The sequence below is a fragment of the Tamandua tetradactyla genome, chromosome 15, assembly GCF_023851605.1.
Source record: "Tamandua tetradactyla isolate mTamTet1 chromosome 15, mTamTet1.pri, whole genome shotgun sequence".
Taxonomy (NCBI): domain Eukaryota; kingdom Metazoa; phylum Chordata; class Mammalia; order Pilosa; family Myrmecophagidae; genus Tamandua; species Tamandua tetradactyla.
In genome coordinates this window covers 34,673,878-34,692,481 of record NC_135341.1, presented here as the reverse complement: position 1 = coordinate 34,692,481, position 18,604 = coordinate 34,673,878, and the positions used below count along the sequence as shown (strand labels likewise).

The 18,604-nt window shown below is 49.5% G+C and overlaps 2 protein-coding genes and 1 long non-coding RNA gene across 13 annotated transcripts in view; 2 read left to right on the top strand and 1 right to left on the bottom strand.

The window, feature by feature from the left end:
* The window catches only part of DOCK3 (dedicator of cytokinesis 3), a 719,821-nt gene extending 706,718 nt beyond the window's left edge, over positions 1-13,103 (top strand). For 9 of the 11 annotated variants that reach the window (XM_077129171.1, XM_077129169.1, XM_077129173.1 and 6 more), the window contains 5 exons: positions 3,397-3,515; positions 4,622-4,709; positions 8,304-8,426; positions 9,002-9,084; positions 9,952-13,103. In XM_077129171.1, coding sequence (XP_076985286.1) covers positions 3,397-3,515; positions 4,622-4,709; positions 8,304-8,426; positions 9,002-9,084; positions 9,952-10,461 — 923 coding nt within the window. In that variant the 3' untranslated portion in view covers positions 10,462-13,103. The remainder of the gene's footprint in view (positions 1-3,396; positions 3,516-4,621; positions 4,710-8,303; positions 8,427-9,001; positions 9,085-9,951) is intronic. The other 2 variants (XM_077129168.1, XM_077129174.1) reach the window with 2 other exon arrangements.
* On the bottom strand, positions 10,617-14,091 carry LOC143657133 (uncharacterized). The gene is made up of 4 exons (XR_013162750.1): positions 13,472-14,091; positions 12,567-12,634; positions 12,334-12,410; positions 10,617-12,223 (listed from the first exon to the last, which is right to left on the bottom strand). It is a non-coding gene; the product is annotated as an uncharacterized LOC143657133 (long non-coding RNA).
* Positions 14,092-14,162: 71 nt separating this feature from the next.
* On the top strand, positions 14,163-17,992 carry MANF (mesencephalic astrocyte derived neurotrophic factor). Its single transcript, XM_077129179.1, is given in 5 exon segments — positions 14,163-14,241; positions 14,244-14,417; positions 15,191-15,318; positions 16,119-16,260; positions 17,556-17,992. Coding segments are annotated over 5 exon segments (693 nt in total). The 5' UTR covers positions 14,163-14,177; the 3' UTR covers positions 17,741-17,992.
* Positions 17,993-18,604: the final 612 nt, after the last annotated feature.

The window sequence follows — 18,604 nt, the reverse complement described above, 5'->3', positions numbered from 1 at the left end:
TAGTATTAAGTGCTCTGAAATACAAAGATGAAGGACAAATAGGCCCTGCAATCAGGGACCTCACAGGCTGGCTGTTACTACCTTTGCCCTTCCAGCCAGCCATTTACTTATTTATTCATTCAACAAGCTTTTACTGAGTGCTGAGTGAGGAATCCATGTGCCTTCTGCCTCCTGCCTTCTGCCTTACATCAGAGGTGAATAGAGAAAAATCTTTGTCTCCTTTGGAAGCAACCCCTCATTTCAGATGGCTTTTTTGATGGGCCTTCTGTTTATCTGTTGCATAATAAACCACCCCAAATCTTTAGTGGCTTAAAACAGAAATTTATTACCATCTCTCTCAGCTCTGTGAGTTAACAGGGCTCACCAAGTGATTCTCACTTGGAATTACTCATGAGCTTGTGTTCAGATGTTAGCTGGGGCTGGAGTCAGCTGAAGGCTCAGCTGAGCTGGATGACCAAGGTGGGACACTCATATGGCTGGCACTTAATGGTGGTGGTTGTCCAGGAGCTCAGCTGGGGCTATCAACATGAGCATGTATATACAGCCTTTCCATGTGGCTTGGGCTTCTCAGCTTGGTAGCTGATTTTTCCCAGAGTGAGCAATCTGAGAGACTCATACAGAAGCTTCAGAGGCTCCTAAGTTACCCAGCCTCATGGGTCACTTCCAGACCACAAGATCCATGCAATCAATTTCAGGTCCATCTGGAGAAAGCTAGGGGCCCAACATCTGTCACGGTGTTAAGCCCTTATGAGAGAAAATATTTGCACACAGTGTTACAGAGAAAGACTGATTTTTCAGATAAATATGGTAGATGCAGTAGTAGATACCCTGGGAGCACAGAGGAGAGGGAGTAGTCTACCCTTCGAAGTTTGGGGTCTGGTGTTAAGGTGAGCAGAAGGCTTTCGTGGAGAATGATCTGGAAGGGAATCCCTTGCATTGGAGTCACCACCACCACTCAGCACGAGTGGTTCAGAGTGCACTGGCCTTCCTTGCCATTCCCATTGACACTGTTGGCTATGGTTCCTATTGACATTGTTGGCTGTGGTTCTTGTTGCTTTGAAAACTTCAGAGATGACTCTCAAGGCAGTCTAAACTCCTGAAGGTTGGCAACTTCCCCTAGTGGTCAGAAGGCTGACTGGGGCTAGGACACATGGGTATTTTGAATGATCCTCTGAAAAACTCAGTTCTACTGGGCTCAGCTTCCCTGGGGTTTGCCAGACAACAAGCAGTTCACAAGTTCTGTGAACACAGAAACCCTTGTGATGTTTAAATATTTTCATGAAGAGTAGCCATTACTCTCTTCTACCATGGGATCGTCTGCCCAGAGCAGGCAGAGTGCAGCAGAAAGGAAGTGAGGCAGTGGAGTTGGAAACCTTAGCAGTAGCACAGAACATCCCTTTGTGATAGCACCAGAGAAGACCCTACAACATGAATCCCAGTCCTCAGTGGAGCCTGTGGGCCCTGACTCAGCCTGCAGGTTACTGCCCCTCCATCACACCCCTGCCATGGATCAGAATATTAAGTGCACAAACCTAGGTTGGCCTCATGAGTGAGGCTTGAGCTGCATGAGGTCACGATCACGGTCAGCCTGAGCAAGGCAGAATACCAGGTTCCAACCACATGCATGGTGTGAAGTGGACATTAAATAAGAGTTTTATGCAAATGAGTTGGTATAAAGGTTCTGTGTCTCTTTTTGTGCATGCTAGAAGGAAGGTCACCCTGCCTACAGCTGTGGTAAGTAGGCACCAGGGAGCATTCTAAATTTCTTTCTAGGAAGGAACTTTAGAAATCAGTAGGATCAGGAGCTGTTTTTTCTTTTTCTTTAGGTGGCCATCTTCTTGAGATTGCCCCAGTACACAAATTTTAAAAGAGAACATTGAAATTAGTAAATCACCAAATAGTAGCAATTCAGGCCCGGTTTTTAAAAAATCATACTTTACTAATTATCTTATCAGTGAAGGACATTTTAAAAGACTATGCCTTAAAGCCAGTCCTACGGTTCTATAATCAGGATCATTCAGTCTAGCTATGGAGGAATTTGCATAAACAATAAATGTATTACTGGAATTTATTGCTATGACTACTTCAAAGTATTTAAGCCTCATCTTCTTGGGCCAAGATGAGCTCAAGAGAAATTTCTTAAGGACTTTTCAGACAAACTGGCTAAAGACTTTTACCTTTGCCCTGTCAGTGTTACACACTCAGAGTAAAGCCCCAGAGACTATATAGATTTCAGAGACATAGAACCTCCAGGAGTTGCAAGTTTACCTCTCATCTGGCACCCATAGGCTGGTCTCAACTACTCAGCTTCACTCAGGGCATATCACTGAAAGGAGTTTAAACCACTTAAGCCAGCCATCGGCTGTCTCTGGACAAATAGGGTCTAAATACCCCCAGTGTTTCTCATGGGCATGCCCCCAGTATTTCTAATGGGCATGCAGGCATCTGGCACAATAAGTGGTACACATTTAGAGTGCCTTCTAAATTATCCATTTCACCAGGAAATCCAGCAGGTTATTTTCACTGTTCCCATTGTCAGGTCCTTGGGCCTATAGCTGTGCCCTGTATTGCTGGAGACTAGGCCACACCAATGCTACCATAGTCTGGCATCCATAACAGCTCCCCAGGCCAGTGAGATCACTGCAGAGGCCTCATAGGAGAAAAGCATGAACCAAGTTGGCTGCAGAACCTGCATTAAAAGCCCCTTGACTTTCAGATTAGCTCCATGACCCCTGAGTTCACTGAAGAGCAAGTCTCAAAGGGAGAAATCCAAGAGAGTCCTCTTTGTACAAGGCAATGGCTAGCACTACAGCAGTGGTGATCAAGAAGGCAGAGGCAAAGGGCTGGTGGCCTGGAATCTGGGAGGGAGGAACCTCTGGGAAGGGCTCAGGGAGCCAGCTGAGTATAGGGCCAGTGGTGCCAGGAGAAGATAAATGCATGAAACATGATGTTTCAAGTAAGAACTGTATAACTCTGTTATCTGAGTGTCTCTGTCTCTGTGTAATGGCTCCATTGCTAGCTGGCCTGTGCCCAGTCTCTTAGAGGACTAAGAGAGTCCAGAATCCAGGCCACACCCATCTGCTGAGAGTGCTGGAAACGGGGCCAGTAAGGGCCTGGCTGCAATCCTCAACTCTCCTCGTTCTGCCTCTGAATATGTTGAGAGGGCTTGTGTCATTGCCCCAGCCTGCAGTGTGTCTGCCTTAGCTGGGATGCCAGGTGCTGCCACTGCCATCATCTAAACACCTGGCTCTTCATTCCTCCTGTGCTTGCTGAGCTCATCTTCCCCCCAACTGCAAAGGGTCAGCTACCCTGGTTTCCCATCCCAAGAATGCTTGCCCACTGGGCCCTCCATCTGTGGCTTATCATCTGTGCGTGATTGTTCTCACTTGGTTACAGGCTCTCCCTCTCTGCCAGATAAGTACCGCCATGCCCGGGAAATGATGTTGCTATTGCCCACACACCGGGACCGCCCAAGCAGTGCCATGTATCCTGCAGCCATCCTGGAGAATGGACAGGTAGTGGCCCCACCCTCCAGACTGCCCTGTCTGCAAGTGTCTTGGTCTAGGCTTCCTTCATTGTGTTGTCCAAAGTGCCTCGCTCCTTTTGCCATAAGATCCCTCAGAAAGCTGCTGGGTTCCTGGATGGGAACTGCAGTAACTCTGAGGACCAGCAGTTCAGGTGGAATATAGGTATAGGTAGGTTGGCAGCAGAATTGGAATCACCATTGCTTGAGTAGCTGCCTGTCCTTCTGGCCAACTTCTGGCTCTTCATCTCTAAATAGTCTGGCAGAGGAAATTGGTTCTTTGCAGCCTATCCCAAAACGGCAGTGGTGGGTATGGATCTAGAGGATATCTTTTCTTCCCAATGTGTATGAGGGGCATCTTCATTGGGGTAAGCTCCGCCTCTTTTATCCATCCATTCAACTGAATCCTTTCATACCTGCTGGGCCTGCTCTCCATACCATCTGCTCAACTCTCCAAATACCCAACCTGGGGGATTTGAGCAAAAAGCAACAGGGATTCAAACTCTCCCCTCTCTAATCTGCCCCTGTCTCTCCATGAGAGTACATAAAAGCCACCTCCAAGCAATTGTTACCTAGTACCAGAGTAATGGGAATTTCTTAGTGGTACCTCCTGTGCAGGATCAGCCCTGTTAGGCTGAAGGAGCAGGTCTGCTTGATAGCTGCCAATCACAACAGCAGGTCCTGTCTGTGACTCTAGGCTGGGTGCTTACTTAGTGCTCATGGGTGAAAGGGGTCCCTAAATCCTTTCTTCTAGTGGGTCTCCTTGGCAAAACAGAAGGATGCAGATAGTTTGACACGCAGGTGCCTATGATCTCTTTCTTTGGTTCTGTGTAAGACAGTCTGGACCCCAGCCAGACATTGGAGGGTGAAGCTTCAAATGATGCACATGGCAGTTCTCAGGACCAGACACCCCTGAATAGACTTCCCTAGGGCTGGTACAGAGCCCTTTACACATCTCAAGCAGGAGCCATACCACTGCTTCGATTTCCCATCTGATCCTTAGTATGTTCTGACACCTGTGTCCTTGCCACAAGCCTGTGCTTCCTAAAGTGTAAGTGGTTGTTTTCACCCCTTTTAATGTTTGTCTCCTTCCCTCAGCTGCCGAATTTCCAGCGGGCCCTGTTCCAGCAAGTAGTCGGAGCCTGCAAACCCTGCAGTGACCCCAATCTGTCTGTGGCTGAAAAAGGTATTATCCGTCTCCTTGTGTCCTCCCTTCATGTCTGTCTGCATGTTGAAGGTTTGACTCTTGTCCCTGAACAACAGCTGACCAGGGCTGAGCCATATCCGACACTTGGATCTGCTTTCCAAAGTCCTGATCAATTCCTGTGCTCACTGTTTAGCCCACATTTGCCTTGGTGCTAAGGCTTGAATCCCATTTGTGTGTCTGGATCTCTACCTCCCTAGGACACAACCTCAGAGAGCCCCCAGCTGCTACCTGCCCTGAGCCCAACTTTATGTAAACTCAGGATGCTGTATGCAAACTGTGAGCAACCACTCCCATGGGTTCCTCCCAAACAACTCTAAAATTACAGCAGGCCCTGCAGCCTCTTTAGCCTTTCTCAAACTGTACCCTCAGAAACTTCTTGGAGTTCAGAACAGGCCTGCAGCCAAGTAAGACCCAAAAGGAATGTTGGGGGGGTGGGGGAGGATTTGGCAAAGTGAATTTCCAAAGATAGCCCTCTTGAAGTGGAAACCTTGGTGTCCTGAGGAAGTCTAGTCCCATGAGACTAGGCAATCCTCCTTAGATCAGAGGCTGTTGAGATAGTGAAGTTTTACCCTGTGTTCCATAAGCTGATGGAAGAACCGGTCTTGAACCTATGTGACCCTGGCCTGAAGCCCCAGATGCCTAGGCCTGAGTTAATGTCCATACAGAACAATACCTAAACATGGGGTCTGTCCTGAGCCATCCTGCCCCTCTTCCAGGATGTTCCCCTTTCCTCCATCTTGAAGTTTAGGATATACTTAGTCACCACCACTATAGCCTGCTCTCCCCATCCCATCAGAACATGCCCCTCCAAAGTCATCATTTTATCGTCCTTACATCTCCTCACAAAGTTTTGTCTGCTGTCCCCACTGTCCCTGTCCGCCCTCCCCCCCCCCCCCCCCCCCGCCACACACACACACACCTCTGTGACCTCTTTAAGAAGACCATACACAGGGTCTACAACCTCATTACCTGGTGGGCAGCAGTACCAGATACTCAACCACAAAGGGCCTGGAGATTGTGACTGAAGATGCCTTCCTAGCCTCAAGTCTGCATGTGCTGAAAACATACAGCTTACTTTGATTCTTGCACTTTTGACCCAAAACAGAATCACAGTGACTATTTTCTCCCTGAGATGTGGAGCATTCTCAAAATAACCAAGAGTCCAAATGGGCTCAGAGCTAAGAATGGGAGCTGGCAGCCAGACCAGGACCCTACATCAACTGGATACAGAAGAGCTTCAGGCCTCAAGCCATGCTGTATCAAGGAGCTGTACAAACCCGCTCCCTAATGTGGGACAGAAGGAGAGTTGTCTCGGAGCAGAGGTTGATCCCAAAGCAAGCACTTCCACACAAGACTAGCACTTAGTAGATAGCAAATTAGGCATACTCCCTGTGGCAATACACAAGCCAGAATGATAACAAGTCTCTATCTGGATCTGCCAGGTAAGAAGTATATATTCTCTTGTCAGTGACTCTCAGACCAGGCAAACCTGTTCCCAGGTCAGTGGAGGACAGTTAACACTGACAGAGAGAGGACACAGAAGGAATTGCCCCTCTTCTCCTAGGTCACTTCATTCCATTTTGATATTTCCCACTGGGTTCCAACTTGCTTGTGCTGTATCACTGTTCACAGACATTAGGCTTCAGGGTGAGTTTGTTGGTTTCTGGTCTACATGGAGTCACTCAAGCAGGTACCCTTTTGTAAACCATTGTAGCTTTGGCCAGCTTTTTCTCTCATAACCTTCCTGGCCTCGTGTTGCTTTGAATTCCTGTGAGTGAGCTTTTGCAGCCCCACAGTTCTTCGAGGAGCTAAGTGTGTATCTCAGATCTTGGGCTGTTGGAACCCATTTGGGGAAGCTGTCTAGACCTGCCTCCCAGCATCTCATTTCCTGAGATTTGGTGATTTTTTTAAATGGAGAAGTACTTTTCTTTGTGGGAAGAGGGTACTTCAAGGCTGAGGACCAGGAAATTCATTGTACATCTTGAAGAAAGCCTGAGCAAGAATGGGCCTCAGTTGTTGGGGTGGCTCAGGCTCCCTGAGGCGGCTGTCTGACTCTGCCATAGAGTAGTGGAATTCACCTAATGTTCATCAGAGATTCAGAATTATTTTCCTCCCTTCAGGAAACAGCTAAGTGCCTGCCCACCCAGTCAATGTCATGTTCCTTCCTCCTGCCACCAGCCCTGGCACAGGGCTGCAAGCCCATTCCAGTTCCTGACTGAGGAAGAAAATTTGAATGGATGTCTATTCCTTATCCCTGGACTATCATGGAATCCTGCCACTCCCTAAAATGTCCTCTTCAAAGTCCACACTCCACTTGTTCCTTTCCACAGCCTCTCAGGTCCCACTAGGCCCTGGAATTCTTCCTGGACCAGGAAGAACACAAACCCCAGTGTCCTCAGGTTCATTTTACCTATGACAGTTTTAGGACAAAGCCAGTGGCTAGATAGCTGGATCGTGAGCTTCATCCCAACTGAACAGAGCTCAAAGAGAGATTGCACTTGCCTAGACCCACCACAAAAAGGACATATTTCTTTTCAGTGGTATTCATTTTCTACGAGGGATTGGCCAACAGGATTGTCCCCTGCTGCTCCTGCAGAGTGGCACCCTCAGAACCCAGCCATTCCTCCCTGCCTTTCTCTGAAAAGTGTTCACCCCAACTGTGACCAAGGGGCCAGTGTTCAAGGACTGGACTCCTCCCTCAGTATAGGATGGTACTCTGTGCTCCTCTTTTCTCAGAACCCACTCTACCCTACATCCATGGCATGTGGTTGCCATGAACTTGTTCTCTCTGGATGCCCTAAAGTATTCATGAGCTCCACAGCCTTCCTTCCTCTCGGGAAGCAGTGGGTCCACCTGGACCTGGCCTGTAATTCTTAGGCTTTATATTTTTTCTTCCAAAGGGTACATTGAACACTGGTCCCATGCTTAGAAAAACCTCCTAGGCATCCCAAACACATGGGAGCAACAGGATGGACATAGCTTATATATTACCAGAGGCCCTTTGTGAGGCCCAATTTTAGGGGATGTTCTGCCTACTCCTGGAAGTGGAGGTACCTCTGGAAAGAGGCATTCTCTAGCTACACCCAGACCTCTTCTCTTTGCTTTTCCTATTGGGCCTAGGCAGTAGGACTTGGTAGGCTGCTCCCTGGCCCATGCTCTATCTGAATTCTCTTGATTTCATCAGTGTGTTCCACTTTCCTCTCCTCTATTCTCCTCTTCTATTCTGTTTTCCCTTCTCTCCTGTTTTCCTTCCAGTGAACTCAAGAGGCTTTAGACCTTCACTCCTTGATGCACTTTCTCTCAGCTTGCCTCATCCTAAACATCCTTCAGATTTCAGCTCATTCTATGTGTTACCATCCTCTTGAGCTGCTTCAGTCCCTGTCTACTCTCCAGTCCTTGGGCCACAGTGCCTTGCTTAACCTGTTCTTTTAGTCCTTGGAGCTGGCGTGCCACTGCTATGTGTGCTGGATACATAACATGCATCTGGAGAAGCCACAGGCTATAGGATAGGCTTCTCACAGAGGGTGGCTTAAGAAGTAACCTCCCTTCATGCCATCTCTTTCCACCCTTCAGTGGTGCCAGCAGCCCCCAGCAGCTGGAGCCTGGATAGCGGAGCCCGAGAGGCCCAGCCCTTCCTGTCTGCCCATGTGGGGCATGTCCTGGCCCCCTCAGTGCCTCCACGAAGCCTGCTGCATGGTAAGAAGACCTCCAGCGGGTCCCCCAGCTAGTCCCTGGTTTCATACTCTGCTCAGGGGAAGGGCAGCAGCTGTCCAGGCTGAGAAGACGGGCTATTCTCTGGGCTGGCTCAGCCAAGGAAAAAGCATTCCACCTTGGGAAGAATTCTGCTGGGCTTTGGGGTCAACGAGTTTCCTGAATCCAACAGGTTAGCTCCACAAGGCCATCCCAACCAGAAACTTCAGGGATGCTGAAGACAACAGAAATAACTGTACCAGGCCCAAGGCTCACCAACCTGTCATCACCCAGCAGCTGGCTAGAGAGCCACCACTGCCTGCAGCCTACTGTTTAACAGGCTCTGATGCACTCAACCTTCTTGACTTCTGTATGGAGTGGATATCTTTTACCCCAGTACCCTCTGTTTTGAAGAACTTCAATATAAAGAGGGATTTTTTTATGGTTCTCAATGCTGAGGGCAACCCAGGACAGTCTTCCCACATCTGCCTAGTTGGCCCAGCAAAATGGTGCTGGCTTGCAGCCTGAGAGCCTGCAGCTGAAAGGCCCCCACCTGAGACTCTGGTTCTGTTCCATTGCAGGTCATTACTCCCTACATTTTGATGCCTTCCACCACCCTCTGGGTGATACCCCCCCAGCCCTCCCTGCCCGGACCCTGCGCAAGGTAATGTACCTACTTATATAACAGGTTATGATGTGTTATTTCATCTAGTCAGAAATCACCCGTGAGGTCTGCAGGAGGGGTTGAGTCCTTCCCTGCTCCTCTGTCCCAGAGGTACTAGCCTGGCAGAGGCTGAGGGGTGGCCTGAGTCATGCTTGGGCTGCTAGTGACCAATGTGCCCTGCAAGAAATTATCTTCACGTGACAGGGGCTGGGAGGACAGTAACACACAATACCTACAGTAAGTGGGCTCTCAGCACTGGGAAACCTGCAAGGCTCTCTGCCAACACCAAAAGGTCTTGAGGCACCATTCAAATAGCTAAACAAACATCCCTTTGGTGAACTGTAGAGCACTTTAAACTAGATTCCAGTAAAAGCAAGAAGCAGCAGGCACCAAAGCTTTATGAAAACTCATAAAAGAAAAACTTAAATCCTGCTTGTAAATTTAATTTTTACGCAAATTGGAAAAGACTGCCTCTATCACAGATTTTTAGCAACAAAATGCATTATCTGCTTCATGCCCACCAGGGTTCTGTCTGCCCTCTCCAGCTGGTCTAATGACTCAGCCCTTCCATAATACCCCAGGGCCACAGCCAACAAGCAGCTTGGGAATTGGCCCTATGGATCACCAATGCCCAGGGAAGGGTCATTTTTTGGCCTAAAGAAATGCAAATGATTCTGAGGCTCCACTGGCTTGCTGGTGAAGTGTGTCAAGGTGGGGGTGGGGGGGGTGAGGGACTTGGGAACTAGAGGGTCACTGCTGAAGGTTAAAGTTCATTAATAAGTAGACTTTCGGTCTTCCCTCCACATGGTGGCTAGTCGGCCAGTCTGGAGAGAGTATTCTAACATGCCCATCCTTTCCTTTGCACAGTCTCCTCTCCATCCTATCCCGGCTTCCCCCACAAGCCCCCAGTCAGGCCTGGATGGCAGCAACTCTACGCTGTCCGGCAGTGCCAGCAGTGGCGTGTCCTCCTTGAGCGAGAGTAACTTTGGGCACTCCTCAGAGGCCCCAGCTCGCAATGACACCATGGACTCCATGCCAAGCCAGACCTGGAATGCTGATGAAGATCTGGAGCCACCTTACCTCCCTGTTCATTATAGCCTTTCTGAGTCTGCTGTTCTGGACTCCATCAAGGCACAGCCATGCCGAAGCCACTCAGCCCCAGGATGTGTCATTCCTCAGGACCCCATGGACCCACCTGCGCTGCCACCCAAGCCCTACCACCCCCGCCTACCAGCTCTGGAGCATGATGAGGGTGTGCTGCTGCGCGAAGAGGCCGATAGGCCTAGGGGCCTGCACCGCAAGGCCTCACTACCCCCCGGGAGCATCAAGGAGGAACAGGCCCGCATGGCCTGGGAACATGGTCGAGGGGAACAGTGAAGTACAGGGAGGCAGCTGGGATGCCATCCTCAGCGAGCAGCTTGCCCACCCACTCCAGGTCTGAAAGGCAAGTCCTCCCACAAGGGAGCCAGAGAGACCTGGCACTCAGGAGAGAACAACCCCAAGTCTCCATTCTACTGCCGTGAACTTGTGTGTTGCTATGTACAGAGGCTGCAGCAGCATGAAAGGTTGTGGCTTCTCTTTTTATTTTTTCTACTTTTCCATTTCTATGGGTTTTCCTTTCTCCCTTTCCTTTGTGCAGTAGATGCTTTCTTCCTCCTGCAGTTACAGACCACCTGGAGCTAGCTAAATGCACAGACAGAATTGCTTTTCAGCATTATAGGGCCCCCAGGCAGGAGCCCAGGCCCTCCCTCCAGGGTGGAGATGCACAGAAGAATGGAAATTGCACTAAGGGACCTCTTTCTTTGCTGTGTGGACAGAAAAGCTCATGGTTGCATTCAGGGATTGCAAGGACCACATGGACTACATACCACGGGTGGGCAAGGGGGGCTATAAGTCATTGTGCACAAATGCCTGTCTTCCTATCCATGCGTCCATCCAGGAGTATGTAACCAAGGGGCTGGCCGGGCCAACATGCTGGCCCATGAGTGTGTCCTGGCCCCAACTGCACGCCCAGAGCACACTGCCAAGTTTCTGTGGCCAGCCCTGTATCTTCCTCCACCTTGGATTTTTCTGTCCATTTCTTTTATTTCTGGCCATTTGCTCTCTTCCACTTTGAGTTTACACCTCATGCCCACAGGAGCCCCCATGTTAAATGGATCTGCAAAGGTTATCTCCTACCCTTTGGGACCTCATATGGAGGTATGGAGGAAAGAGGGGTTCCCTGAGCCAACTTCTTCCTGGAGGAAGCTGGATCCTCTCCAGGGCCCAGGAAGCCATGTGTTGAGAGAATAACTGATGTAGGAGTGAAGCTGGGGTGTGGCAGAGACCAAATTTCCTGAGCTTTCAGAAGCGGCCAGAACACAGATCACTTGCCTGAATCAGGGATTTTTAGCACTACCTCTGAGCCATGGGGCTGGCAAGTCCGCTAAGCTTCCAGGCCCTGAGGACATGTGGTCAGGTTCAGTAAGCTCCTAGATGAGGCAGGTAGGAAGAAGCTTCTTCTTTTAGAAGCAGAGGGCCATGCAGGTAGAATTGTCATCTTCCAAGTGGCCAAGTGCACCACCCCACTTCAGGGCCCATGGAGACTGCCACTCAGGGTTCAGGGCGAGCAGGAAGGTAGTTTCTCCAGTCTCCCCAGGATGTTGGGCAAAGAGCAGTGGTGTCTTTGTAGGAAACTCTTTCAGGTCAGGGCACTGATTTTTTCTTGGTTTATTATTTGGAGGTATAAGGGTGGAGTGGATGTAGTACTATTTTACTAGGGTGCTTATAAGTTACTTTTAGAAAAACAAATTTTTTTTTTTCATTTGCTTATGTTCACATTAGCATGAGCCAGGCCCTTTGATGGTCACTAGGTTGTCTTCTCCTTGTTGAGCAGGTTATGTTGCCCCACCTCCCACACCCACCCCAGTTCCTCTTCTGCTGGCTTGTTTGAACTCCATGGCTGGGCTCTCATCCCCTCCCCACAGCCTCTCATTCCAAACTAAAAAGACCAAGTCAGGGTGTTTTTCTCTTACAAACACGTCTGCATGTTTAACAAGAATACCAGCAAGTAACATTGGAAAAGATGGAGAGTCACATTCCCTTCAGGTCGTTTGAAGATACTTATCACCAGTGTGGGTCCTTTCTGGATTAAGGGGTACTGTAGACAGAGTGGGGTAGAGGTTGTTGAGAGCGTGGGTCAGTCATGGTAGCCCCCCTACTGCCCCCCTACTCAAGAGGGCAGGCCTGCTTGAGCCTGGATTCACTTACAAGCTCAATCTCTGGACCATCTGGTGTTGAGGGAGTTGGGGGCTAGCTTTGGATATGATCCTTAGGTAGGAAGGCATCTGTAAATTTTAAAGCACTTTTGAACCTCAATCCCTGGACAAGGCATTTTCATATAGGAACATCTGCCTTTTCCACCTGGTAACATAGGAGGGTAGGGAGGAAGGTGTGGGTTCATTTGGCCTTGCCTTGTGCAAGATGAGACAGATTTGTTTTACCTCTCCATTTTTCCTAACTGGACGAAAAGGACACATTCCAAATCCCTTTTGCTGGAGAATCAGCCAGTCTGAGGAAAGATGGGAGACCAGGGATGAGAATCCTTTGAAACAATTATGAAATATTGGTTGTCATTCTTTCAAGCTTATTTGTAAATACCTATTTGAATGCTGTGTATTTGTACAGGAATTTGAGCAAAAAATGTATAGAGTGTGTTGTCCAATTGGTATTCAGCCCTATAAATGTGTTTTTAACCTCTGGCATTCTGTGCTTATTTAAAACAAGAAAACTTCTAACCATTTCTTTTGTGTAGTCATGGTTTAAAAAAAAAGTAGTTCTAAAATGATCTTAACTGTATCAGAAAGCAGAGTTAAAAGAAAGAAAATTTGTACCGGTGTCCCAAAAGGTATTTTACTGTACATATTGTGTAGCATGTTCTAAATCCAAGGATTAATGTGCATTTAAGATGTAAATATCTGCCACTTGGTTATCCCACCTTCCCTTGACTGCTGTGATGTGAATTAAAGATGAATACCTGATACTGATCCACTGAATTCACTGAATGGGAGCAGCACGAGTGTCCCTCTCCAACCACTGTTGCTGGGCTCCAGGCCCTTTTAGTAAGCCCCATGCACATTCTCCTTCCTGCACTGAGCACAGAGCCAACTGTTCCTATGTCCTGTTTCTAAGGACAGGTAGCTCAGCTTTGGCTTTGAATAGAGGACAAAGAGTAAACATCCTCCACGAATGTCTAAGGACCCAAGGGACCCTGCTCAAGAGGTTCCCTCAGTCAGGGGCCCTGGGGGCTTCACTGGAAAACAGGAGTAGGTGGCCACATTTGCGACACTTGTGGGGAGATGGGGAACTCCCAAGAGTAGGAATAAATTTCCTAAGCCGATTTCCTCACCGAGGCCGGAGATTTCTCTGGTCCTAAAGCCCCGGCATGAAGACCCGGCGTTTCTCTCCGAGGTCTAGGACAGCAGCCCAGAGAGGAGCTCCAGATGGGAAGCCCGGCTCTACGGGTTTTGGGTCCTTTCTATAGGAAGTCCTCCTGACGGAGGCGACCTGTCCACCACGGCACGTCAACTCCTGTCAGCGCTGTAAGGTGCCCCCGGGTCACCCGGGAGGTTTTTAAGCAGGTGGGCACCTGAGGGAATGGGGCTAGCTCCTCGTGGGTGCTTGAGATGTTTCGTCTGCTTCAGCAGATATTCTCCCGAAGCTGACTACCGGCTACCCAAGTGCTTATTTTAGAAAAAGAAACGGTGGATACCCCTCTCTGAGTCTTGCTTTGACCAGCCGCCCTTCCAATTATGTCTTGGTCGACCCCAGACCCTTGACCTGCACCACGAGCCGGGACCTAGGGTAGCGGAGTCTTTCCGGCAGGCGTGGGTGGTAGTCGAAGCCCATTTCCGCCCGCAGTGTCCGTCCTATACCAAGGCTGCTGCCCCTACCCAAGATGGCGGACCATACCCCTCTCGCTATCCCTTTGGCAGCTTCCTGCGCACCTCCCTGGTTCAATCACCAGCCGACAACTGTCTCCGGCTAAGGGCCGCTTAGCCAATGGGGAAGGGCAGCGTGGAGCCGCTGGTCTGTGCTCTAAGGCGCATAGGCCAATGGGCACACGGTGTGTGGGAGGGCGCGGGGGCTACCCGCCAATGGGAGCCACGGCGTGCGGCCGGGCCTGGAGGCGGCGCAGCTCGGCGGGCGCGGTTCAGTCGTGCTGTGGCGGCGGCGGCGGCGGCGGCGGCGGAGGAGGAGGAGGTGGAGGATGTGGGCCACGCACGGGCTGGCGGTGGCGCTGGCATTGAGCGTGCTGCCTGGCGGTCGGGCGCTACGGGCAGGCGACTGCGAAGGTGCGGTGGGGCCAGGATCCGCGCTGCGGAGCCGGCCTAGCGGCGGCGCTGAATCCAACAAAACCACGGAGCGTCCGAGCAGACCGGGCCACGGGGGCGGCCCCTTTCTGGCTGGGTCGGCCAGGGATACCGCCCGAGAAAGGGCAAACGCGCCTCGGGTTTGGGACAAGCGGTTAATGGTTTTTTCCCGGGCGTAGAAAACCTTGGTCCGATGAGAAAAAGTTGGATCTAGATCATATTGAAAACTTGGCCTGAAATTCCGATAAAACTGGAGTTTTTTATTCCCCTCATCACGGCAGAGGCTCCTGGGCCAGGGAACCCAAGGGCCGACCCGGTGTCCTGCCCCTCCATCTGTTAGGGTCCGGAAACTTCACCTCGGGGTTCGTTATTGTATTTGGACATAAGCTACGTTTTGATCGTTTTTTTCTTCGACACTTAGTCTGTCCATTTATGAGGTTGCAGCGCATCCTCTCTCAAGGACATATGTTCAGTCTCCGTTTAAAATTAATGGAAGGAGCAGGGAGGAGTCGTTTTGTGGGTCGATGGGATGATGCTCTTGACCCGCACGTCCCTAGTGCCCCAGGGGAGCCCATCAACCTGAAGCCAGGCTCTGTCCACCTGTGGACAGCTCAGAAGAGCCCCGTGATGGAAAAACACACCTCTTATCGTTCATCTCCGTGTCTTCCATTAAAATTGCTCAAGGAGTTCCTTCCTGGTAGATAGGGGTGCAAGTTAGTCATTGCTGAATGTCTCCCTTCCCTCTCTTTTTCCAGTTTGTATTTCTTTTCTGGGAAGATTTTACCAGGACCTCAAAGACAGAGATGTCACATTCTCACCAGCTACTATTGAAAAAGAACTTACGAAGTTCTGCCGTGAAACAAGAGGAAAAGAGAATCGGTTGGTGAGTATTTGATGATTGTCCTCAGCTGGCCCTGGTCTGTGTTTAACCATGAACTCTCAGAGGTCTCTTTTGAAGAGGCCCTGTCCACCTGTCTGTCCAGGAAACCCATTGCTCTGCCAGGGAACTAATGCAAGACTGAAGTGCTTTTATGTCCTTCTCCATGTAGCCATGTATTCTGCAATTGAGATATTTTTATATCCTGTTAGTATTTATTAAACACTCTATGCCAGGCACTGGGAACAGCAGGAAAGAGAGATGAGAATCAGGCAAACAGATAACATGATAGATGGGATGCGTTCATGAAGAATATGGACCAGAATGGTATGGCAAGGGCAGATGCTGATGTAGATGTAAAGAAGCATCTCCCTGAGGCAGGGTCATCACTGACGGAGGAGGAGCATCCCAGGCAGAAGAAACAGGAGTGCTCAAAGGCCAGAAATGAGCTCAGCATGCATGAAGAATTGGGTAATGAGGTGTGTGCAGAAAGTAGGCAAGGACTGAATCAAGAACAAGAAAGTGAAATGGCTTTTGTAGCTTTAATGTCCTGGTAGTCTCTGGTTTGGCTATCTCTCCTTCAGTTTAAAGGACTGAACCCTGGTAACTCTTAAACTCATCAGTCCGGGCACAGGAAGGAAGAGCCTGGGTTTATGACAGTTGAATCTGATTGCCCGTACAGGCAGGACACCAAAGAATGAGGCCCTGGCAGAGGAAGGAAGAGGTTTTGGAATATCAGAGTGTTTTGAAGGAGATGGCTCTCATGTGGCACCTCTTCAAGGCCATTGTCCTTTCTTCTTGCACAGTGCTACTATATCGGGGCCACAGATGATGCAGCCACCAAGATCATCAACGAGGTGTCGAAGCCCCTGGCCCACCACATCCCTGTGGAGAAGATCTGTGAGAAGCTCAAGAAGAAGGACAGCCAGATCTGTGAGCTGAAGTATGGTGAGTCCACTCAGCCTTTCTTACCAAACGCTGCATACCCTCTGCAGCCAGGCATCACGGAGTTTACTTTCTAACTGGGGAGACTGGTGATCAACTAGAGCCATGGTAGGTGGGTTATGTTATATGCTAGATGGTGCTAAATGTTGTGGGAGGTCCAGCACTGCAGTGGGTGAAGGTCAAAATAGGCCTTATTGAGGAAGTGACATTTCAGCAAAGCTTTGGAAGAGGTGTGGCTTAGGCCAGGACTAGCTAATGGAAGAGTATTCCAAGCAGAAGAAACAGGCAGTGTCAAGGCACCAAGTGGGGAGACAGGTGGCTGGGCAGGTTACAAAGGACCTTGGAGGTCAGGTGAGATTTTGTATTATAATCTGAGTGAAGTGGGAGGTTAGAGGTCTTTCAGCAGAGAAAGAGCATGGTCTTACTTGGGTTTAATAGGCTCATCCCGGCTGCAGATTCTGAAGGCCCAACAGTCTTTATTATTTTGAAAAGAAATGCTGTGTCCAAGAGTTGCAGGAGCCACAGCATCTCTCCATATGGTTGCACAAACATAGTCCAGGTCTTCAGAAAAAGTCAAGGCCCAAAATAGTTGTCCTCTATAAAATTTAAAGAACACCAGCATATAAGGACTTGAATGTCCAAGGGCCTGTGTTCACCCAGTTGTGTCAAAGATGCCTGGTTTTTTGAGAGTGATCCTGGTACAGGTCCCTTGTGGTCACAGGTGGTCATGGAGAGCAAGCTCCTGCCTCGAGGGCCTGACCAGGCCCTGTGTTGAGAAACTGGAGCTGGGGAATCTGTTTGCTCTATTACCAGCCAGGAACTGTCATTCTACAGTGACTTGACTTCTGTGACTGTTTACATGTTCTGCCTGTAAGGACCATGTAGCCCTCATCCCTGTTCCCGGTGACACTGCTTATCCGCAGTGGACTCTGTCAACATGAGGCCAGCACTCCTAGTGAAGGGGCTCAGGGCAGGTTTCCTCTCCAGAATGGTATGGCAAGGGCAGATGCTGATGTAGATGTAAAGAAGCATCTCCCTGAGGCAGGGTCATCACTGAAGGAGGAGGAGCATCCCAGGCAGAAGAAATAGACTCTGTGAGTGCTCAAAGGCCATAAATTCTCTTGGGGAAAGCGGGCACTGACCTTCTGCGTGTCTCTGGGAGATGTGTTTCCCCACTACAACCAGTAGGCCTGCTTGTTGTAAGGGACAGGTTGCCTTCTCAGAGGGGATCTGTACCGTGACTCTTGAGTAGTGGCCGCTCCCACCCAGCTGGTCACTCTCCCTGCTCTCTCCTCCAGACAAGCAGATTGACCTGAGCACGGTGGACCTGAAGAAGCTCCGAGTTAAAGAGCTGAAGAAGATCCTGGACGACTGGGGGGAGACATGTAAAGGCTGTGCAGAAAAGTCTGACTACATCCGGAAGATTAATGAACTGATGCCTAAATATGCCCCCAAGGCAGCCAGTTCACGAACTGATTTGTAGTCTGCCTGATCCCTGCTGCACCTGAGGGAAAAAAAACAGTTCATCTGTCTCTTCCCAAACAGCCTTTTTGTAATTTATTTTTTAAGCGGGCTCCTGACAATGTCAGGTGTGAAGCCCAAGAGCTTTTCCGATGATGCTGATTTGACAGCACCCCCGTTGGGGGATTCACTTGATTCCGTGGCTGGTTTACTCTATGACTTCAAAGTGTGTCAGGGATTTTTTTATTAAAGGAAAAAAAAATTTCTAGCTGTCCTTGGAGAATTAAAGTGAATACTGAAATAGGATGTTACTCCATAATGATTCCACTGGCTTATGCTTTCGAATTTGCCAAGAGTTTTCAGATGTATTTCCCTTTGTCCCACAACCACCAGCCAGTGCTGGAGATACCAGGGCAGGACATGGTTGACACTGGAGGCTAGCAGGCACCTCAGTAAAATGGAACCTGGGAAGGAGGCTGGCTTGTTACCCTGTCTCTCTTCTCCCCAGTGTTCATCTTATCCCTATAAAATGGGCTGGAGGCTGCACAGGGAGAGCAGGGATGAGTCTGATATATATGGGAGGGGCTTGCATTGGGGCTTGATCCAGCAGGGCAGAGGGTATGGGAAGTGTGTTCTGTGATGGTGACTTCAATAACTGCATGTTCAGTACTGACACATTTCTAAAGATGTTCTTGGTCTAGCCAGCTACTTTTTCATCTGGGTCTGTGGTTTAATGTCAGTCCCTCTGATGCCTAAATGTTTTTTTAGCAGGAGTCAACTTGTGCAGAGTCTAAAGGTCCTGAGGGCTTCTCTGCATGGTGTCCCCTGGAATCTATAGATTTTTAGCTACTCTCTGTGTGGAGGTGATGCTTGGGAAACCCAGTTG